Genomic DNA, 22,824 nt, shown 5'->3' on the forward strand with positions numbered 1-22,824 from the left:
ATCAAAACATACAGGCAGGGACAGAACACATCCGTAAGAAAATCTGGATTCATCTGCATGGTTTGTATTTTACTTTTTACTCCCTCTGGGGTGTACAGTCCTTAACAGAATCGGGAACTTGCCCCGAAGTATACATGCAAGTATAGAGGTTTTCTCTTTAAAGGGACATTCTGACTTCTAAAAAAATAAAATTATTAGCAAAGACAAGGTAATTAGGCAATGACAATTCATAGAGTACAACCAATCAATAACAGAGTACATTAGCAAGACTGACAGAGGTGTGGAGCCGATACGTTATAAATGGCTCTATACTGACCTGTAAAAATGCAGCGTTTCCCTAACATTCGGCACAATAAAAAACTAAAATGCTATATAAGCAAGCCAACCTGAAATGACACCTAGTATTATAAATGGCCTAATCTATATGTTAATACTGTTGTATCACATAACTGCAGCAAGACTAAGATAACAATATGACTTTGGGGTTTCTATGGCTACATCCTGGGCTAACGTGCCTGAAAGGGCTTGCTGCTGACACCACACAAGCTTTCCGAGTGCTTCTCTTTGGTTATTTATGATATGATTTATGATAACGACAACATCTCCTATTTTCTCCCCTCGTCAGATACAATAAATTGCCATCGTTAATCACCGTTCTTGCTTCAGCTATGATTACAATAGTATAATAGGGCCTAGCTATGGTAATACTGTGTATTAAGGTGTTTTTTCCCTCCTTTAAAGAAATATGCACAAGTAGATCTTTGTAGCCGATGTCAGTAGTACCTGTAGTATTTTAATAATCTTCCTGGGAATGTTTCAGGATGAGAACTTCTGTTACAACTAAGATTTGCCACCGCTCCTCTTGCAAAGATCGAACTTATGATCTAAAGACTCAAAATCCACATCGCATTATCTGTATCTAACAATTCTCAAATGTAACACAAAGGGTTTATACGTATTTTTCTTGACAAAAGGAAAGCAGATGGTCAGTCTATTTGCTTTGCACCTCCATATCTAATCTTCCTGGCTGAGCTTTCCAAACGAGCTTTTCAAGTATCACAAATTTTACTGAAAACAAAATCACTGAACTTCTACAAACATTTGGAAGAATTTTGCAGTGCTTTCCTTTTATATATTATGGTCTTGGAAAAGAAAATATACTGTTCAACCTTCAGTGAAATCCTGTGCTAAAAAACCCCAGACTTTTTCAAATATTTCAGGCAGCAACAATTTATACCTCCCAGCAGAGGAACAAACTAGGAATTTATTACATTGGGGTACCTGTACTTCTGCCATACTACTAATTTGCGTTCAGGTACTTGGACTCAGAAGTGAGAAAATACAGTGATTATTTAATATCTTATTTTGCAACTGAGGCAAAGAGCCCCAGAAATGGTAAGACATCACTGTCCCATAAACATCACATTTTTTTTACCGTATTAGTTCAGACCTCACCCTTCCCTCCCAAAAGTTCAAAATTTAAACCCCAAAAGCTTTGCTTTCTGTGTAGCACACACGTGACAGCAGAATGGTGGTTTAGGGCATAAGTGCTAGAATTTAAGAGTTGCATTTGTTGCCTTCAGGAGTCTGAGATAGCAAGTAAGAGACAGACATGATGGCACAATGGGGTGTTTAGATTGTATTAATAAGCATATTTATATTTATATTGCTGCTATAAATAGCCAACATGCCCTTCAGCCCAGTGATCATTATTGACCCGACTCATTATTGGTGTTGCGGCAAAGGCAGAAGAGATGGGAGGGGAGACAGTGGTAATACTGATCAGCGCAGAGCAGATGTTTGACATGAAACTGATAACATGGAAGAAATGGGAATATTAAGACAGTGGTCTCCTACCAAATAATAGGCTCCTCTTGAAGTTCAGAGGACAAACATAGACAGTGCTGTGCTGGTGGGGCTCAAAACCCTCATGGAGAGAGAACACCACTGCCAGATGAGGTCTGCAATCACCTACCATTACCTGTGTCTGCTTCTGACTCCCTGAAAAGTAAACCTGGGATATTTTGGGTATTAAACTGTTATATACTTGCTCACATGATGGAGCTCCTGCAAAAATGCATTACCAGAAGGCAGCTTTGGCTCAATGCAACTTAAAAAGACCATCATCACTCTTGCTATGCAGGACAAAGATGCAACTTTGCCATCATAAAAAGGCTGCGAGCGTTTATATCACCTTCAAATAACTTCTTAGTTCAACAACTCATTTGGCCATTAATTGCCTTTCCTCTCCTCTTCCCCTTGCACATTACTTGCAATTGCAAGGGCACGTTTGAAACCAAATGATAAGCTGCTCAGGGCAAGAACCGTATCTGTATTTTCCAAAGTGCTTTGGTTACTTCTGGGCACTTTAAAAAAACCACCCCAAAACAGAGCACATATTTAGAGACTCTTCCATCCATCTGACTGTCCTCATTGGATAAGAAAGAGAAATTAAGTACTATCTCAGCAATAAAAAATATTTTATAAAAATGAGAAAAACTAGGGGAGGGAGAAGTTTGTTTTCAATATATGAACTGAGAGGTATAAAAATGTCAACCAAATCCTGTGCTCTAGAATAAACTGGAAAAAGTCTGTCTACACTGTTAGGCAAACCTCTGATCTGCAGCATCTACCCACAGTGGCACAAATGAACATAAGTCATTGAAATGTAATGATAATAAAAAAATCCTGCCATTGACTGGTGACTCCCACTAATGCAAACAAAGTTACTACATCTTCAAAGTAAAAAAGGTCGTGTGTTCACCTTCTCTCTTAATGTATGTCTGCACACCATACCCAGAAGCGTTTACCAAATATTCCAGCTGTTGGGAATGGGTATATCAGCACATTTGATGATGGCTACCAGCAGCAATTAGGAATGCTTTTGCCATGCAGAGCAATGCGTTTACTCAAACAGTAGTTACCTCTGAAATACAAATGCAGTTCCAGCTTACGAATGTCTGAACAGCATCCAAAGTCTTCCCAAATATGTGCTGACAACACCCTCCCCAGGACTCCAGTACTCGGAATTGGCAGTGGCATGTCTTGGTACACACATGAAAACCCACATCTGCTGGGAAGAATTCTGAGATACAATATGAATCCCATAACAAATATAATCTTGATCTAGCAGAGAAGGAAATCACTGATGATAAGGTTTTAATAAAGCTTGACAAGCCTTAAAATTAAATTTGCTGGGAAGGGTTCACCCCCGAAACAGATACTTTCAAGCGGTCTTCACGAAAGAAGCCAAGGAAAGACTTAAAGAGAGGAGAATGTTTACTTTAAGAGTTTTTTTTTCTTACAGCTACAAATCCAATTAGTGACTCTCTTTGTCCTTCAGCCTCTTTGCTTTATTCTCTATGGGAGCACATGTGTGTCACTGGCTCTCCCTGTAACCCTGCCCTGCAAAAGGTGCCCATGGGCAGAGAGAAAACTAATCAGGGCAGTGTGATCACCTACACAGCAGTACTTCTCAGGCAGCACTCAACAGCCATTTGAAACCGGATCGGACAGCCCTATGCTACAGAGGGTTCAAAATGCTGCTGTCAGCACCGCTGAAAAAAAAGTGCTACGAGAGCACAGGGTGACTGTGCTGAGTAATAATTCTGCAGGCAGCTTCCCATTCCAGCCAGGAGCCCAATTCAGGAGGCCGTAGGAAAATTTAAACCACATCCAATTTAAAACCTCTGCTTTTTTTTCCAGCGACCTTATAATTTTTCAGGGACAGCTGCTAAAATCTATTGTTTCTTTCCGTAGGACCTCATGGATCACAGCAACATCTTCAAATAAATCTCACTTCCAAGGGAGCTCAGGGGCTAAAAACAGGGCAAAGGAGTTTGTTAGATGCTCTCACCATACAAGAGCTTTTTTTGGGGGACAACTGGAAAGACCTCGTGTTCTTTTGCAAAGCCACAGCCATGAAACAATCCTACTCTTCTGCAGGTGTCACAAGCCTCTGTAGGACAATTAAGCTAAGAAAAAGCAGTGCGAAAAAAAAGAGAAAAAAAATAAAAGAGAGATTCAGAGATATCAGTCCTGCAAGTACACTAGGAATGCTGGGCACAAAGGTGCAATGATGTGCGATAGACTCCTCTTGGGATTGCTTGCAATGGATGCAAAATAACAGAAGATGTTTTTGTGGAAATGTTAGGTAAGTTTCAACACATTATCTCTGTTTAGAAACCCTCCAACTCATTTTTTAAAATAAAAAATTACAGCTCTGACAACGACCTCAAAGCCACCATTGCCTGATGCTGCACTTTACAACCAGCTCCTTCCTAAGTATGCAGCAGCCTTCGTTTTGATGCAAGGTCTGCCCCAGTGCTCCCAATGACCTTGGCAAAATTCTTAAAACAAAACAAAAACAAAACCAAAAAACACACAAAAACCCCTTCAGGACCTCAGGCTCTAAAGCTATTTTAGAATTAGCTTTGAATAATTGTCCCACAATAGGAGTTTTCTTGATTAATTGCTTAAGATAAGGCCCCCTTTTCCTTGCTGGCCTCCAGTGACTCCCTCTACTTCCCGTAATCACTTTTGTCTCAGTCTCCTGCTCACTGGGAACTGCTAAGAGAAAAATCAGAGATACACCAACTCCATTACCTGAGGATTAGCCACGAAATAACCCTATGTATTCCATTACTGACCATTATTTGAGTAATTATTCAATCAAGTTCAGACCATGTGAAAGATGCACTAATTGTTTCGCAAAGCTTGCCCAAGCTGTGTATCTAAGGGATACAACTCACGTCCTTTAACAAAACAAAAATGATGTGCTGATTGCAAAGGAAAATGAGAAGTGGTTTTGTATTGAACTCTGCTTTTCTTTTTTTTTTTTTCCCCCTAAAAAAACTAATTAGACTTAACTAGGAGTTAAGGTTCTATTTTGATCAAGTTTCTGCACAAGCTGGATTGTATACATACCTGATTACCGAAATTTTGCAGGATATTGCTTTTCCATATGAATTATTGAAAAAATGGTACTCGACCATTAGTTTTCTAGCAGTTTGTGAGGTTAGTGTCCTGAATATAGGGAGAGCAGGGATAGTGGAGAAACAAACAAGCCAGCAACCAGCAGGTTTGATTTAAACAAGAAAGTTGCGTGCACATGTCAGTACTAGACTCAAAGGGCTTGATACCCTGATTTAAACTGAATTAATAATGTCTTTTAGCCAAGTAATATTTTCTTGGACACATGGGAGAAATGAAAAAACCTATATGAAAACAAATTTAGCAAAGGAATTGGCTTCAGTAGGCAGTTTTACGTAACATTAACTTGCCACTCAGACATAAAAAAAAAAAAAATCCTTCATTTTAGAGTTGTCAGATTCCCATGTAAACTTCCTGTTCTGTGCAGCTGAGACCAGTACACTACCAGATGACTCCCCACCAAGAGGAAACTCAATTTCCCAGGGACACCAGCCGATGCTCTACAAAGACCCCCAAAGAAGTCACAAACTAAAGAGAACTTCTTCAAGACACAAAACTTCCCTTAGCTATCAAACCCCACAAAAACATTTACAGCTGATGACAAATTAACCTGTCACTATATATTTGATCTTCTTGTTGCCACACTTTCTAAACCCATGTCCTTAAAACTGCCACCGTCAAACAAAATCTAATGCCTTTATTTTTACAAGCCCACCAACCTTCCAGCTCCAGCAGATCTCACGTAATACCTCGTATAAGACACATAGTTTCCTCATAATTGTAAGCACCATTCTGGTAGATGGATACAACCAGCCCCTGTTAGCATCCGGAGGAGTAGTTTGACAATTTTTAACTTAGTTGCTTGTCTTCCAGCTCTCAGCTAACACAGATAAAGCTTCCACATGGCTTCCATAAACTCAGACCTTCACCACCTCTGTCTTCATGAGTTTTGAGGGGTGGAGGGCAGATTTATCTATGGGAGTGAGCACAAACTGTTGGTATTCTTGGGATTCAGGCAGAATGGTGCATGCTCAGCCGTGGCACGGGAGCTCCTTCCAAGCTAGGATTAAAGCTAGTGGTAGGGAAGCTTGGGTTTTAATGGATAAATTGTTCCAGAGTACGCTCAGCCAAACACCTTTGCTGATGAACAGGACTTGAAATTCAGTGGGGAGGGGATTATCTTCCTGCCATGGCATATGATTTTTAAGAACCCCTCCCCTATTAATGTAGTTAACTTGCCAAGTAGTAGGCAGCAATTTGACCCAAATCCTATTAGCAACAACAATCAGTTGTTACCTCCTCTCCCCAAAATGAAATATGCTCTGGGATGCGTTACAGAGGAATAAATTGAAATACGGGAGGTTTCTGCATTAACTTCTCCCACATCCCAATTCAAATTGTAAATTCACGGGGCAGGGACCTGAATTATGTTTGTAAAGCACTGGTCTTCACCCATACTGCTCCATGAATAAATCATGAACATAACACTGAAGATTTTCTTTACCCATTTCTTTGTTCCTTCTTTTTGTTCTGATTCTCTGTTTCCTCATCCTTGTATTTTCCTCCTTTTGTTTGGTCTTCATTGCCTGCCCTTTCCAAAACCCAGAAAAATTACAGTTTTAACTGTATTACAGTTTTCCTGCCTTTTCCTATCCCTCACACTAAGTTTTCTCTTTTGCTAGCATTTAGCGGAAAGAGAAAAATTAGAAGCAGGAAGAACGCAGTTGCTTTTCATGTCACTTGGGATATTTTCATGAAGGAGACTGGTGGCCAAAGGCAAGACTGAAGCAAAGGGTGAAGGACAAAACATCCAGGAAGCCCATGAGACATGGGATTGTAAGAGGCAGTAAGTGGGAGAGGAGATGAAGACAAGTAACACTAAAAAAGTATTTCAGGGGCAAAATGAGGAAGACGGGACAAGTAAGAATGCTGTGGACACATGGTCAAAGTGGCTGTGGAACAAGCCAGAATGTGTATGGACAGCAATCGCTTGCCAGTTTGGTTTCTCCATCACATGATGTTAAATCCTGCAAGTTTTGGTCCTTGAAGCCTCGTTTAGGGAGAGTCTCTTCCATCCTGAGTTCTTCCATCTCACATCTGTCACTGCAGATACTGTGGCTGGATTTCCTACGTACATCCAGAAAAACATAAAAATGCCTAAGTATACTCTTAGAAAAGAAGCTGTTCAGATGCGACGTATCTCAGCAGTTATTAAAAAGTAATTACACCACATATTCTCATGAAGCATTCATTACTTTCAGAAGGGATTTAGATATCTAACTTTTAGATATATAACTTTTGCAGATCCTGCTTTATTATTCATACATTATAGTAGAAACCAGAAATAGCTGAAGAATCCCAGTTTGGTCACTAAATTATAGATTGTCTTGCTTAAAGCAGTGAATTCAGTGTCACCATGCCAAACTATGAGACTCTATCTGTCTAGCACGTTACAGCCAAGTTGAATTAGTTTACAGTCTCCTGGGGTTTTCTGGTTTCTAATGTAATGCTCAAGAGGATGAAGTTGCTTGCAATGCTCAGCAGCTGGGGACATGGGGTACCAATGCCGTCTAGTGTAGACCACCTTACCACATGGTTGCACGTTATCCTTGCTTCAGGCACAGCCATGCTCTGACATTTGTCCCACAGCATCCAGCATCTGTGCAAGCGCAGGGCAGATCAGTTCAGTGAGCTGAAGGAAAAGCCAAATTCTCCTCTCCCTCCTCCCTGAAAAAAACCCAGAACTTTTTGCCTCATCAACTTGTTTAACCAAAGGAAAGAGGGAGAAACAACCAGCCACAGATGAGAGCGTGCCTGCTCCTCCTGGCAGCATCCCACAGCTACAGCAGATAAACCTTCCACCCAGCACGCAGCAGCCTGCAGCAGACACAGAGGTATCAGTCCTCTGGCTTAAAAGAACACCACACAAGGAAAGCATAACTTTCAAGGTCAGTGTATCACAGTATACCTACGTGACTTGAGTTGCTAACTTAGCTTTTTTAATTTTAGTAGAATTATGAACCCTTCCAGGTGAGGCTAGACTTTATCTTCTTGTAAGGGTAGATAGGGATGCTTGTGTACCGATTCAGCCTCTTGCTGCAGATGGAGAAAGCTCAGGAGAAGATTTACTCAGATCTCTTACTTTACAGTAGGACAGAGGATTCTTTTTCCAGCTGGGGCAGGAGGTTTATTTCTTTTTACTGAATGATATCTTTGATTCAGCAGAGATGACTCCTCAATTTACCTTCAAAATTTTGGGTTTTTTTCCCTCTCTTTACATTGATTATTCCCCAATGAAGTGGAAGAAGGAAAACCCTTTCCTCTCGCCCTCCCACCAAGAATTGTCACTGCTCAGAGCTGAAAGACAGACAGCAGGAGAAGAACTTCAGATAACGTCTGGAAATCTCAAAGATGAAATACCATTGAAATGTACAAAAAGGATGTGCCACCACTTCTTTTGCAGGGAGCTAAAGAGCTTTTAACAAAGAATTTCAGATCCACAAATATTTGAATTTGTTTCAAGTGCTCAATAAGACCCTGGCAGACATCAGATTCTTGTTTTATTTCGATTCTCCCCCTCCTCCATCATTTTTGGGCTAAAGAAACAAACACAAAATGTTGGTGTACTCTGTGTACACCCAAGAACTCATTAAGTTCAATCAAAATGACCTCCAAAACTGTGGGATGAAGTAACAAGAAAAACAAAGCATTAGGAATTTTAATACAATAAATCTTTATGGATCTCTAAGTTACATCTGCTACTGCAGGATAAGTATCTTGTGCTCTGGCTATTAAAGGTTCCCCCCCAAAAATCTAAGATTTATGCAGCTATCTGCACAGAAAGCTGTTTGGAAAATCTAGGTGCCTTACAGGGAGAAGGAAATCTAACCATAAAATCTGAGAACAAGAACAAGGACACCTTCTCAATCCTCTAAGTAAAAAAGGTGCTGTCAGGACCCTGCATCTATGCCTTCTGCAAATTAGATCAGAAAAAAAAAAAGTTATGGTCAAAAGCATAAGGAACTGGGAGGAGAAAAGACAGGTAACAGTTTTAGTCAGGACATCTGAGAAACTGTAAATACATTATTTCCATTTTCAATATGCTACACCACTACGAGAGAGTATTACCCTTGACATATACCAGACATGCTGAATGACAGAATGGCAAAAAAATACGATTTATCATAAGCAGTATGATTAATAAGCTCTATGACTGCTCAAGAATAGCAGGCATTTAGAAACACAAGATACCTGATTCAGAATAAAAGTCTAAATTCATTCTTGCTCAGGAATAGTATTTTTGCCAAGCCACTGTTTTGGGAATTTTCTATTACCAAGGCCAGGTATTTCAGGCCAACCTGCTCATGGTACCGCCACATATTTTTACAGGCTCTTCATCCACAGATGGCAAAGAATCTGCACAGTCAAACAAAATCAGGGGTCTCATCCTACACAGAGAAAGCTCAGAAAGGACTATTTATGCATGGTCACTGTCACACAAAATACTGGTGGCAGAGCTGAAAATTACAAGTATAGGATGAGTTTGGAAATCTAACACTGAACCTACCAGCTCCCCTTTTACTTAAGAAAAGGCGTAATCTGGCTAATCAGGTATTTTGAATACAATCGGAAGGAGAAAGTCCATCTCTCACTGCTTGGATCAGGGGAGATATCTTTAAAAAAAAAAGGAAATGGTGTTTGTTCATCTGCAATATGAGCCTGCATCTCTTCTTAGAAAAGGCAAGCACCTCCAGCCACTGAAACCACTAGTAGTTTCTTCTGGCAGAAAGAATGGGTTAAGTCCTTGCAATTCATTAGCTACTTTGGCCACTGGGCTATCACCAATTAGGGAACGGCCATCACTTTGTCGCTGATGCCCCATTCAGAAAAGGCATAGTTTTTAATTTAAAAATAAATTGCAAAATAACTCTGAGACTATAATATCCACTTTTTGTACCACATCCTTCTCCCTGTCTCCATCCCGTCCCAGTGTGGGTTAGGATGGGGAGAGGGATGAATTACGTCTGGAGAACTACAAAAGATAGAATTGATTTTTGGTAAGAACTCCAAGGAAGTTCTTAATACTGCCTTATCTTTGTGAGTAATACAGAAATGTTCCTCTGCTGAGTGAGCGCCTATCTTTGAAGCTATCCTTGCCAATGTTACCTCTACAGAAAAGCAGCTTTGAAGGATAGAAAATAAAACATGTTCCCCATTGGTTGAAACAGAATTGTGTCAAAACTTGTAATACAGAGTTTAGGTTCTACACTAGGTATTTCCATAACTTAGGGGAATTCAACAAGTTCACTGCTGTGACGCTAGCATGAGGCCAAGATAAGATTTGCTCATCTCATGTAATGAAATTTAATGACTGTGATGCACTTCAGAGCAACTGCACAAACCTGATGATATGACATCGCCCAAATTCACAGTCTTGCACGTTAATATTTTTATTACACTGTGAATTTGTGAAGCTTCTTTAAATAAACTTTAGAAATCCACCATCTTTAAGTATTTCTTGAGGAAAGGCAACAAACTAGGTTTGTAAGGGGAAGCAATCTCCTATTAGACCAGTAAGAAGAGACAGGAAAAAAACAGATGTAGGTTTGGATGCACAAGCCGTTTGTCAGGACAGAGGCTTGTGTGCTTGAAGTTTTTTTATTTTGTTTTGTTTTGTTTTGTTTTTTTGTTTTTGTTTCCCCCCCCCCCCCCCCCCCCGAGTGCAACAGATCTAAGAGGACATACTACCTCCTCCTACAAACTGTTTGATCATGGCTGCAACGCTATCAACACCAATACTGGACTGTCCCACCCCTAATAATTTAGGGTAGTCCCCCTCCCCAACTTCTAAGTGTTTAGGTCAAATGGTTGATTTTCTGAGAAACAGAAGCCTTTGATTGCAAAGTTCCTGTTTCAAAGACAGGCTCACTTAAACATGCATGAATCTCTGAATGTCATCTCCTTGTCAGTCCAGGGTTATGCTCATGTGCAGCACTTCCCTCTTTATTTTCAGTCCTTGACAACCAGCAAGGAGAATACACACAAAATGAGTCTTGCAGCTCCTCTAAAAACAATCCTCTGCTGCAGCCGAGCAGTCTCTTCTGAGAAAAAGAACTTCTGGTCATCTGCCGAAGCCAGTAACTGTTCTTCGGACTCCCAGGATTTCTGCTATCTGATGGAATATTTAAGCGGAGACTTCATTCCCCCGGCGGAGCGCCGACGGCTCAGCCATTCCACTCCGGTGTTCAATGAGCTCTTGTGTTCTATTACAGAAGAAATGCGATTTTCTGCCCAGCTGGAAAATGATACTTCTTCCTACTGCAGAGATTTGTACCCCACTCTAACCCATCTAAATAGGTCACAGTCACATTTTCACAATACTACCAATATATCCCTTCAGAAAATGCAAAAGCTTATTGCACCCAGGACAAAGACTATCTAACACAGAATACTGCAGACTGTCCTTAGTGAGCAAAAATAAATAAATCAAACTAAGGAATACGTCACATCTCTACCAAACCATGTCCTCTGATGCGGCGGGTTGGAATAGCCCTCCTGTATCTCTTTCTCTCATCAACTTTCTTATTTCAGGCAGATTTGAAGGCCCCACTCTGCCAGTGACCAGCTCAGCGGTGCTTGACAAGACAGAGCTCTGCGCCTTACCCCCACCCTCTATCAAATGGGGATTACTGATAATTTCTCCAAGTGCTTTGAGCTCTCTGAGTGTACCGGGAAGCCTTATTTATTTATTTGCCTGCCCCCAATGAAACAAGCTCTGCCAGTCCTATTGGGTAGGATACTATAGGGTTGCTGTTCTACACAGTGCAAATCTGCCAAAAAAATGGAGACATTCAAAAACATTAGGAGTTTGAGGTCTGGTGAGATGTCTTGAGGAACAAAAAAAAAAAAAAAAAAAAAAAGAGTGTGATATGTTGTTTAATTTCTTCTTCAGATGTCTTCTGTGCATGCTTTTTATACGCTGTTTAAGCAGTCAAATATAGTAATTAAGCACTGGTTCACATGTCCTTCAAAAGCACATGCTGCTCCCAGCTACCCTGGTGTAAATGCGGACTAAGGCAGAAAAAAAGGCGAGTGTTAAACCGTGCATGTGAATGGACTGAAACTTTCAGTGTCAAAATACATTCGAGGTAAAATGAATCAAAACGTGGAGAAAGGGGATGCTCTGAATTGATTTTTCCAACAAGGCATTTGCAGGCACTCCAAACACGAGCTCCACTTCAGACATAAAATAGTCATTGTGCTGATTTGTTACAGTACGACTTGCTAACGTATTTGATTCCACATTATCTGAAACTCCTAGTTATCCGAGGTCTCATCTTCTTACGGGAAGGGAATGTACAAAAGTGGAGCACTCACTTTAACACACAGTATATTATCTATACAAATTGGTACTCATTCAACAGACAAACTTAAAAACCAAATTATCGTTGACTACCAATTTGATACTCTGCAGCAGAAAACACTGCTTAAAGCCTGATAGCTTATAAAGCCTTTTAACGACACTTCTTGGCATTATAAACCACCCCATCTTGACTACATGCTAGAACGTGGTAGAAAGCTTCCATGAGAAGAAAGTTTTTGCTAGTTGATTGTTGCAGCTGAGACCTTACCAAGTATTAAACAAATACTGTACTGTGGGCTAAAATATCAATATTATAAAAATGTTTCTTGGCATAATACCCTACTGCTGTGTCAAAAGCAAAGATTCTTGCTGAAGCAACGTGCTGGGTATCTCAAAGGAAATGATTTGGAAGAAAATTTCACAGGCAGCCCGCACCTAAGACACCCATCCGGCAGCCAGTGAACCTCAACTCTTACCTTTGCTTCGCCACAGCTGCCTCCAAACTAAGTTGCCTGTGAAATAAATTCAGAGCCTTGCCTCAGTTTCCACAGTTGCAGAGACTGCAGAACTTGCTTGAGAATGGTGAATTAAATAAGTCAAATGTGGAAACATAATTTGCCAAACATGCATATGTGCATGCATGCAACAATGCAAACCGCTTTTCCATTCCAACAGACCTTTTGCATTTAACAAAGTCAGATACTAGAGGTATTACTATTTATTCAGTTATTTCTATGTGGTAGTAAATAATACTTCCTAAAGCACGTGGGTTTCTGCCTTCAGCATAGGTATTTTTGAACTCAGGTTCATAGTCTCAACAGCACTTCAGTAGCTTAGGAATAAGAATCACAACAACTTTCAGCAGAAATAGTATTTTTTTTTTATTTCTGAGGCAATCAGCAGACCCTACTTTAATTTGCCAACTCCTTTTAATTACAATTCCTAACTTGCAATCAAAATTCTGTTAAAAAAAATGGTAAACCCCACATCTCATTCTACAGCTTTTCATCAGGCTATAAGCCAGATCCTGGCCGTATAGCATCAGGCATGCTATTAACAACACAGCACACTGTACAGTTTAAATAAAAATTCCAAGTCCACAGCACAGTGACAGATACTTGGATGCTACTGGGCAGTTCATGTTATAAACAGAGGCATTTCTCTTGAAAGTTCAATAAGGTTGAAAGCCAAAACAGTGATACGGCATCAGGGATTTATCATCTAATAATAAAAGAGTGTTTGTTCCTCTGGATCTGCTCCCAACAAGTGGACTCTCATGCTGAAAGAGCAGGTTCAGTAGGCATGCAGCTTTTCAATTGCACTCCTTATTGTATGCTTTATATTAAAGAAAGCAATTTAACTTTTGAGGACAAGAAAATTATCTTGAAACTGAAGTCCTGCCTAAGCTCAAGGCCAAGCTAGAAAAGAACATACAAAATTATTAAAAGGTCTTCAATTATTACTATAGCTGGAACACTCATAACAGCTATAATTCAGGGTGCCTACACATTTTAATTAACACCCCCCCACCCTCCCCACCCCCATTTTCAGCAGGTTATAGTGTTCCCTATCATGCTAAAATTTACCAGGTCTGGCCTGTCATAGCCTTTTAAAAAAATGGGAAAAAAAAAAGTTTAGGCCATATTGCTCACTCCTGCTCAAATCATGGGAAAGTAGAACAAAATCAAAAGTATCCGCAGTTCTGCTGCCCCACAGGTGACAGAGCAGAGGTGGAAACCCCTTAGGCAACCTCTTTAATGGTTTTGGAATTTTTGTGTGAAAACTAGGTATGATATCATTGAACCCACTCATGTAAATTCAATAAAGTATAAAATAATGAAAGTGAGAATTTACATGGCTGCCAAAGCAATGTGAAATGGAGGGACACCATCCTCCAAGGAGCTGTACTGTACCAGGCATATAAGCGAAATAATTTGCCCTACTTCCACAAGTACAAATGAGGTGTCCTACTAAAACAAGTCTGGGCTTTCAGATCTTTGCCTCACTCCTTATGAGGGAAAAGTGAGCTGGACTCTGCAGAAGTGATCTAGGACAGCATTTTCTGGACGTTAATTTTCTACTCACGGACCTTCCCACAATAATAAAGCCCCTTCCCTGACAACACAAGCTCCGATGCAAGGCACAATGTACAGAATATATCACTCTGCTAGCGTGCAGCCAAAATTAATCCAATATATTATTTTTTTTAATTTTAAATATCAAAAAAATTTCATGTAAAACCACTGTGAGACAGCGACAGGAATGCCTGCTAACTCTCGAATGACTGGAAGTGCTTTGTGTTATGTATCTTTGACAATGCAGATGGGCCCAACTGATGATCTGCTGGTTGTGTATGTCCTGCCAGAACAGAAAAACCAGTCTGCTGCCCATGCTCCTATAGCAGCACACCTGGGGAATACTTGGAAAATCAGAGCAGGCTGAATGACTTGCCCTGGCCAAGGCATCTCGTTCCCGTTGTTTTCTTTTCCTAGGTCTGCTCAGAAATGAGCAGGGATTTCCTGCACACTTTGCAGGGCTGCAGGCATGGTCAGCTTTAAACTGGGAAGCACTGGACAAACCAGGCATACACGGATTTCACTGGTAGGTTTGTTCACATGACATACACTGAATAAAAATCTGCTGTTCTTCTAAAATGCTCCTCTGGACTCTGAAATACTCAATGTAAAGTATAATATTACAAGTGAATAAAATTAAAGCAGAGAAGAATCCATATATACACAACGACAAGTACCTACAAAACTGTACACCAATGACTAAATTAGGTATTAGTGCCTGGATGTAAATATCAAGCAAAATTACTATAATGTAGTTTTGTAGGTCTAGATTTGCCAAATTAAGCTCCAGCAAAACACTGCTCTGAGTGCACAACCTCTCACTGCACCCTTTCCTGTTTACAGAGTTCTGATAAGTCAAATATTAATGATATTGTGCATTTGAGAAATAAGATGTGATGGTAACACACTTGTGCAATGACATGTTAAAATTCTACGTCCAACCTCGCCACTGATATTTCCTGACTTCTTTGAGCTTAACAAATATAATGTCATACAACCTGATGTTTAAAATAATGATGTAACATAGTAGTAGCATTGAATTTATGACTGCTTTTATTAAAGAAGCATCTTGGAGACCCCCAGCTAACAACAGAACTCCATTGTGGTAGATGCTGTCCAGACTTAACCTGAAAAGCCCTCAGTCAGAACAGTTTACAAATCAAATATAGAAGTCATACCGAAGATGAGGGACAGGAAATATTACTGTAATAATAGTGACTTATGGAGGAAGTGACCTACCTAAGGTCACAAAGCAAGCCTGACCTCCATCTTTCGAATCCCAGTCCACTGCACTAATTGCAAAACTGTTTTTCATCTTCCTCCTGAGATGAGGGGTTGGCACAGCAAGGCTGAGGCTGCACCAGGAGAGCTCAGGGCTCCAGTTGGGCAAGGCAACAAAATAGTTTTACAGCTGCAGACAACAAGGATGATTTTAAGGATGGGAAGTAAAAAAATCTTTAGTTGCCTTCTCCCTTTGCCATTTTGTCTCACTTAATTTTTCTGATTTGGAAAATACGGCTCCAACAGTCTGTGCAGGATTTTTGTAAATGAGGTACAGGATCTTCCATGGTGGACTAGAAAGTTTTATTCTCACACAATACTCAAAACCCCACAACTGCACTGTCCCTTCTACACCCTCATTGTCCAGCAAATTTAGCATATAACACTGTCCTACCACACGGCAGCAAGTTCTCCATACATAATACTCTACTTCTTTGCAGGATATACTGGTGTATTAAGTGCACTTTTAAAGTATTACATCACATTAAGCTGTTAAAACACCCATTTCACAGGTGAACAAACTGAGATTAAATGATACAAGAAGCCTCTTTGCTGGATCAGCTGAAGGCTCAACAAATTCAAAGAGCTCTTAAGTAAGACTATTCACCATAATGAACTTGCAAGATGGGCAGAGAAACTCATTAAAAATGCATTTAACGGGATCCACAATACAGAAAACAGTCACTGCAAAGATAAGTGGTCCAAGACCTTCAACTTACACTGGCTGAAGCTGATGAAGTTGAAGAACAGTAAAACATGTCACCTTTAGGCTAGTGCAGAAGTAGCAACCCCTTCAGCAGCTCTTTAACCCTCCTGGATGCTGATATGGCATTTGTATTTAAAACACACAATACCAAGATATTTTAGGTCAGTCCTAAGGAATTTAAGTACAGGTTTAGTCATGGTTTCACTGGGAAGTTCTATATATTCAAGCTGCTAAGGTAAATCATCATTATATTGATTAAACTACAAGGATTGCAATGCACTTTCAGCAGGCACAGTCTGAAAACATCTGGATGGAGCATAGAAGCTGACAGGTGTTCACGTGAGTTTATTTTTGTCTCCATCTCCCTGAAAGAAAGCAAAAAGCTCCCATTCTGGGTTAGCACAGGATCAATTAAGAGCCTATTTTAATTGAGTGGAAGCCAAGCTTTCCTTGAGAGCTATACGGGCTGTGTATTCGCTGATCACACAAATTTCTCCCTTTTGTGTGTCTTCAAGAAAGTTTCCTTGTGTGTACACAGAGCTGGAGAGACTCAGATGTCAAACTTTAATTGTTGGGCCAAGTTTTTCCTTAGGCTGATTTTTAGGTACCTTTAAACTTTTAATTTAAAACACTAAAAACAAATAAGAGGTCAACTCCTCAACCAGAGTCCACATTAAAACAAGAGCATTTATAGGGTTACAGCTAAGGAAACAAGCACATTTATAGGGCTGCAAGAGAGAGGCAACTTGAGCTTCTGCTAGAAGCAAAAAGGGTGGGTGGGCAGGGAAAGGAATACACTGAGAGTTTCGGGCAGTTTTTGCATGACCTGCGTATTTTGGCTTCTGATTTTTCTGCCTATCAAACAGTAACACGCACAGACTCAACAAGAAAAGCTCACGAGGGACTGAAATCACTGCAGGAAAAAAATCCTGAAAATACAGGCTTGTTATCCTCTGTCAGAACAGCTCCGCTAGAAGATGCTGGCATGGGGGAGCAGAAAGGACCACCGTGGTTAGGAACCCAGAGCAAGTAATGCCAGTAACTCTTAAACTGCAGATGGTTTGCAAGTCACGCACCTCACTAAAACAGGAAAGCACCAGGGTATCCTGCCTGTTACCTGGACTAAACCCCATTTCATCCAGAGCTATTACAGAACTAAACAAGATAAAAAAATAAATAAAATCACACTCATTGTCCACCCCATAAATTCTGCGAAAAGGGGTTTTGCTCTTCCCTCCTCTCCCACCCCTCTCTCTGCAGCCTGGCGCCAGGCTCGGCCCAGGGAACAAAACCCACGTCCTAAGGACTGGTATTTTCAGACGCGAAGCCATTGACGACACGCAGCCATGAATACCTTCTCCTCTTACTGTAGGGAATGAAGAGCGGGCGGGTGGCGTTATTGTTTTTACTCAGTTACATCCTCGAGCCTGTCATCAGGTATAGAAGAAGCCTTTATGCAGCAGTTGTACCGTCCCATTTCCTGGCTTCTGTCAAGCTTAACAAAACCCAAGTACTAAACACATTTTATGCCTTGGAGTATCAAATGTTCTTTGCTATCAGTCGAAATGGAGCTCTGTTAATTTTCATTATTGCTTCATATGAAAATGTTAGCTCTATTCATATTCCATATTCAAGATGTTTAACCTGGGTTCACTGTATGAAAAGTCAATCATGTGTGCATAAATTCAATATATTTTCCCCATTTATTGCAGTACAATGAATATCTTACAGAGAGCAATGTTTGTGTACTGATTCAAAAATATTATCTCTTTCTTTTGCCCAATTTTTTTTGTATTTATTTGAGGTGAAGCAGGTATATTTGGGTTAAATAAGCTTTATCATTGCTCAGGGTTTATTATGTTGAGCACAAGAAAGAAAGGCGGTGTAAGAGAAGGAAATAAAAAATCCACCTTCGAAATCCTGCCAGCAAGCGGGAAGAAACACTTTTGCTGATAAACAGGAAATATTTTATTTCTAAAGTTAACATTCTTAAGTAAAAAAAACAAACACTTCAGCTAAATTTGTGGGTTTTAAAACAAACTGTGGAAAACATTAAGGGAACTAAATAGAAACCATGTTTCAAGTTGTTAAAGCTAGGACAACTCCCAACATGAGGTATTAAACAAGCCATGACAACAAACACACACACACCAACCAATTTTAACACCAGTTAAATATATCTGTGAACTTGAAAAAAAAAACAATACTTTGAAAAATGTCAATTGAATTATTATGTAATAACATAAACCCATTTACATTACTGTTTATATTTCAGGAAGTTGCACATGCTCCAACTAGCGTCCAGTGCGTTCAGAGCACCCTACAACCTCCAAAAAAGGTAAATGAAGAGAACCCTTCCTCCAGAAAATATGCAGCTGATGACTAGACAAAGCTTGGGTAGATGGGCAAGAAAGGAACAATTAATTGATGGAACTTGTCTCAAAACCAGCAAATGCTGGTAATCTGCCTGGCTTCTGCTCTAACTCTAGAAAAGCACCTTTTTTGTGCTGTTCACAGGAGCTTTGATCAGGATGCCAATGGTACATAATGCTGAAATTAAAAATATAAGCGGAAATCAGCTTTGGCTGTTCTTCCCACCACTCCTTCCTGCAAGTTTGCTCAATAATGTAAATGAAAGATCTAAATGGAGTTTTCCATCTCTGCTGCCCTGTTCTGAAAGTGAAAACTGGTTTTCAGACACTTTTTAATAGCAGAATTGTAAGGTTTCCTTCTGAATCGGAAAAGCAATTTTGCTGTATTTTTTCCACAGAAGAAAGAAAATTCAACTACACACACTGTTTCTTTTCCATCAATCTGTCTGTTCTATCAAGTTTTCCCACCTAATGAGTAAACAGATCGAGCCCAATTTTTGGAATTTACAGATTAACAAGCAGTGACAGCAATCAGCTGCCCTTAACAGGCATGGGTTTCTTATGGGTAAACATGCATTTTTTGTGCAAGTAACATTAAGATTATATAGTCAGGGCACTACAACACAGAGCATGTGCTAGGGTGTAATAAGCACAAGTGACTAACGTCTGTCAGACTCCTGCCCACCACTGCACCCGCTCCAGGCACACTGCTGTACTGCAGCAAGTACTGGGCAGACTGGGATGCTGGGGAGATCAATTAATGCAGAAAACTGCTTTGAAGCTGAAAAGCAAGAAGTGCCATGTATTCTATCCCATTTCAGCACATCATTTCAACAGGTACTCAAGCTTATGATAAACACAATGTATCTTAAAAAACCCAAAGGTATGCAGGCAAGGAAAATTTAGAAATTCAGCCCAAAATTTCTACGTGCAAAACACTTTACAGAATCATGCACCACGCGGACATTCTAATCAATTCACACTGTACAGAATTCACACAAGCAGATCCCGAAGTGCTAACAAACACCCCAAACAAGCATAAAACTTTTCTTCTTCTTCTCGGGGTCGAGTCAGCAGCCACGCATTTTGCTTAAGCATGGAGCATTAGAAGGAACTTAATATTCTTGCAAAGAGAGGTGATCTGGAGGAAGCCCTGCTCTAATTTCTCTCTTCTGTTTAGATTCATACACCAATGCCAAAACATTGATGACTAAAGCAACACGAACATTATGCTATCATATTATTTACCTATGGTGGGGGAAGATAAAGAGTTTTAACGGAGTGAAAGCAAGGAAGAAAAACTCAACTTCAAAGCAAAAACTAATTATGTGTTTTACTAATTACATTTTAAAAAGATACACAGGGCATTACCAACGAACCCTGCAAAACTGAAAACACAACTGTGTCTCAGGCTGCCTTGGCCTGGAAAAGAGCTCCCGAGAATCCGAGAATTACCAAGGGATTCCTGCTTCCCGCAAACACAGCGCCACTAATATTCTCCAGATTTGCTGGCCCTGCTACGAACCATCTCAAGAAAATGTTTACATTAAAGTCGAGTTCAGCTAGGAGGTCAGCTAACTTTAAGGCTTTAAGAAATCAGCAGCCGTCTTGTCTCCCTAGCAGTGCAGGGGGATGGGCAAAGCTTGGTTTTTTGTTGGTTTTGGGTTTTTTTTGGGGGGGGGGGGGGGATTTGTGTGTGTGTGCTTTGTTTTTTGGTTTTGGTTGGTTTTGTTTTTGGTTTTTTTTTTTTTTTAAAGAAAATCATAACTTGCTGCATGGACAAAACCTCAGTTTTTCACCGTTTCATCTCCTGTCAGTGATGTGAAAATTTTAGTTTGTTTTTTTTTTCCCTCCCCGTCTTCAGGCATCCACCAATACATTGTCAGCACATCTCCAAAGTTTCTGCATACTTCGAAGCTGCTTTTAGACTAAGCCACGACATCTCACATTTGAAACCTATAATGAAAATAACAGGCACTATCTCATACAATTAGCTGTGATTTTTATCAGGTTTCTGACTTTCAAACTGCACGCGTACATCAAGTAAACAAGATAAGGAATTTATATTGTATGTATTCAGGCTTTATTCTTTAAAAATTGCTTCGATGAACACGAAGTGGATGTCAGATGATTTTCCATTTCATTCTGTACCACACAAGAATCAATACAATCTGGTTTTATTTGAGCCAGGCTCCTAAGCTTACATCTTATTTACATCTTCCAACTGATAAATGATAGCAATAAAAGTGTGGCATTCCACAGGAAGAAAGTGAGATTGCACTTCATCTAATTGTTTAAAGTAGGAGAAACAGTATTCCCATGCGGAAATAAATGCCTTAAAGGCTTTCACCAGTATAATTGTACTGCAAAGGTCTAACAACTATGCTGAGCAAGAACGGCTGCAAATACAACAATAAAAAGTCAGGTTTTCTTTTTTTTTTTTTTTCTTTTATAGCTATGTATACATGTAAACACATCAGAAAAACACAGTCTTTGTTCAAGGTTCTTAATAATAATCAAAAAAACCTCTATGGCAGTGACTGCATAGGAGACTGTTCATGTGGGCTGCTAAATGAAATCAGATGCACATTAGCAAAGAGCATGAAGGCAACTGTTAATATTTGCTTCCATCACAAAATGCATTTAGCAGACTCAGGGTTACACACAGAGAACAATTTATGGCAACTGTCCCACGAGATAGGGACTTGCATTGTCGCCGATCAATTTTTTTTTTTTTTTTTTAACCCCAGCACCAGCTCCTAACAGCACACAAACAGAGGGAAAAGAAATACCTGCACTGCGTTCTGGTTCTGTCTCATTAACCATATGTCTAAGTGCAACTATTTTATCAATAAAAAAAGCAGAAGCATGCATGTGCAAGCCCAGAGGTAAAAAGAGATGTAGAAACAGACAAGTAAAACCCAAATTAGAAATAATGTCTGGAATAATCTGAGTAAATTAAGAAACTGAGTTAGCACAAGGAACGTATGCAAAAAACTTTTGGAAAATAATTGTTACTGTCCGTTTTTAGCTTGTGAAGTTCAGCCTTTCTGCAGGGACTGACTCTTTCAAGCAACTCCTTTTCCTGCTCAGTGAATCCCAAAATGATTTCCAAAGCTTTCACTCATTTTGACACAAAGGATACAGGAGACTGTTTAGACTCCTAATAAGCCAGGAGCCATTAAAGCTGCATGGTACTGTTAAACACTGGATGGCGGCAGCCAAGAAAACAATTCCTTGGAGAGGAAAACAGCCAGCACGTGCCCTCATGTAGAAGAAATCACTGACCAGAGGAAAAGAACTTTTCTGGGCTGGTGTATGACGTGACTGCGAGATGCTTATTGTGCAGAGGGGCTCCATTTCTCTGCTGTGCCCCTGGAACTGGATAAGGGGCATTTATTTCAGCCCCCCAACCATGCCACCACTTGCCGAAGAGCTCAGTGCTTGGCAGTGCTGGTATTGCTGTCATCTGGCAATGACTTATAAATGTTAGTGACACATTAACATCGAAACTCCTGAAGGTTATGCAGGAAGTTTTTAAAATTCTACTTTTAGAATTAATTTTAGAATGTTTCTTTTCTTTTTTTCTCCCTCTACCAGGAAGAGTTGGCCATCCCTCAAGAGCTCCTTAGAGGTGCATATAAAATTGCACTCATCTAAAGTCCAGTAATCTCCAACTATACCATAACAAGGGAAAGAGCACAGTGCAGTAATTAACACATCACTACCATATTTCTTCCAATTCAGCAAATTTACAGCTGAAAACAATTCTGTGTAACCCAATTTAATTACATTAAAAATTATGCAACTTATTTTATTAAAATGGGATTGATTGCTCTACAAAGAATTTAGATCCAACAATGACCTTCCGTGCTACTGTAAAAGGTGTTCAAAACCCAATGAACATACAATGAAGGCTCTAAACCAGAAACTAATTAGCTCACACACAAAGTATTAAATCTGTTTCACAAATTATGTAAATCATATAAAAAATTAGGTATAATACCAATGGCAAACTTTATAGTGCCAAAATGGAATAAGCTGTATGTATACCTGCCTTCAAATTAACTAAAGCAATTATACTGTAAAATCATT

At 39.8% G+C, this 22,824-nt stretch overlaps 1 protein-coding gene across 4 annotated transcripts in view; it reads right to left on the reverse strand.

Moving 5' to 3' along the window:
• Window positions 1-22,824, reverse strand: part of TAF3 (TATA-box binding protein associated factor 3) — a 119,686-nt gene that overhangs the window by 36,722 nt on the left and 60,140 nt on the right. Inside the window, exon 1 of one of the 4 annotated variants that reach the window (XM_037388640.1) lies at window positions 2,925-3,125. The exons of the other annotated variants lie outside the window; for them this stretch is intronic. Within the exon in view, the coding sequence (XP_037244537.1) occupies window positions 2,925-3,108 (184 nt within the window). The 5' untranslated portion in view covers window positions 3,109-3,125. Of the gene's footprint in view, window positions 1-2,924; window positions 3,126-22,824 lie in introns of those variants that run through there. 4 annotated transcript variants of the gene reach the window in all.

Source organism: Falco rusticolus, chromosome 5, assembly GCF_015220075.1.
Source record: "Falco rusticolus isolate bFalRus1 chromosome 5, bFalRus1.pri, whole genome shotgun sequence".
Classification (NCBI taxonomy): Eukaryota; Metazoa; Chordata; class Aves; order Falconiformes; family Falconidae; genus Falco; species Falco rusticolus.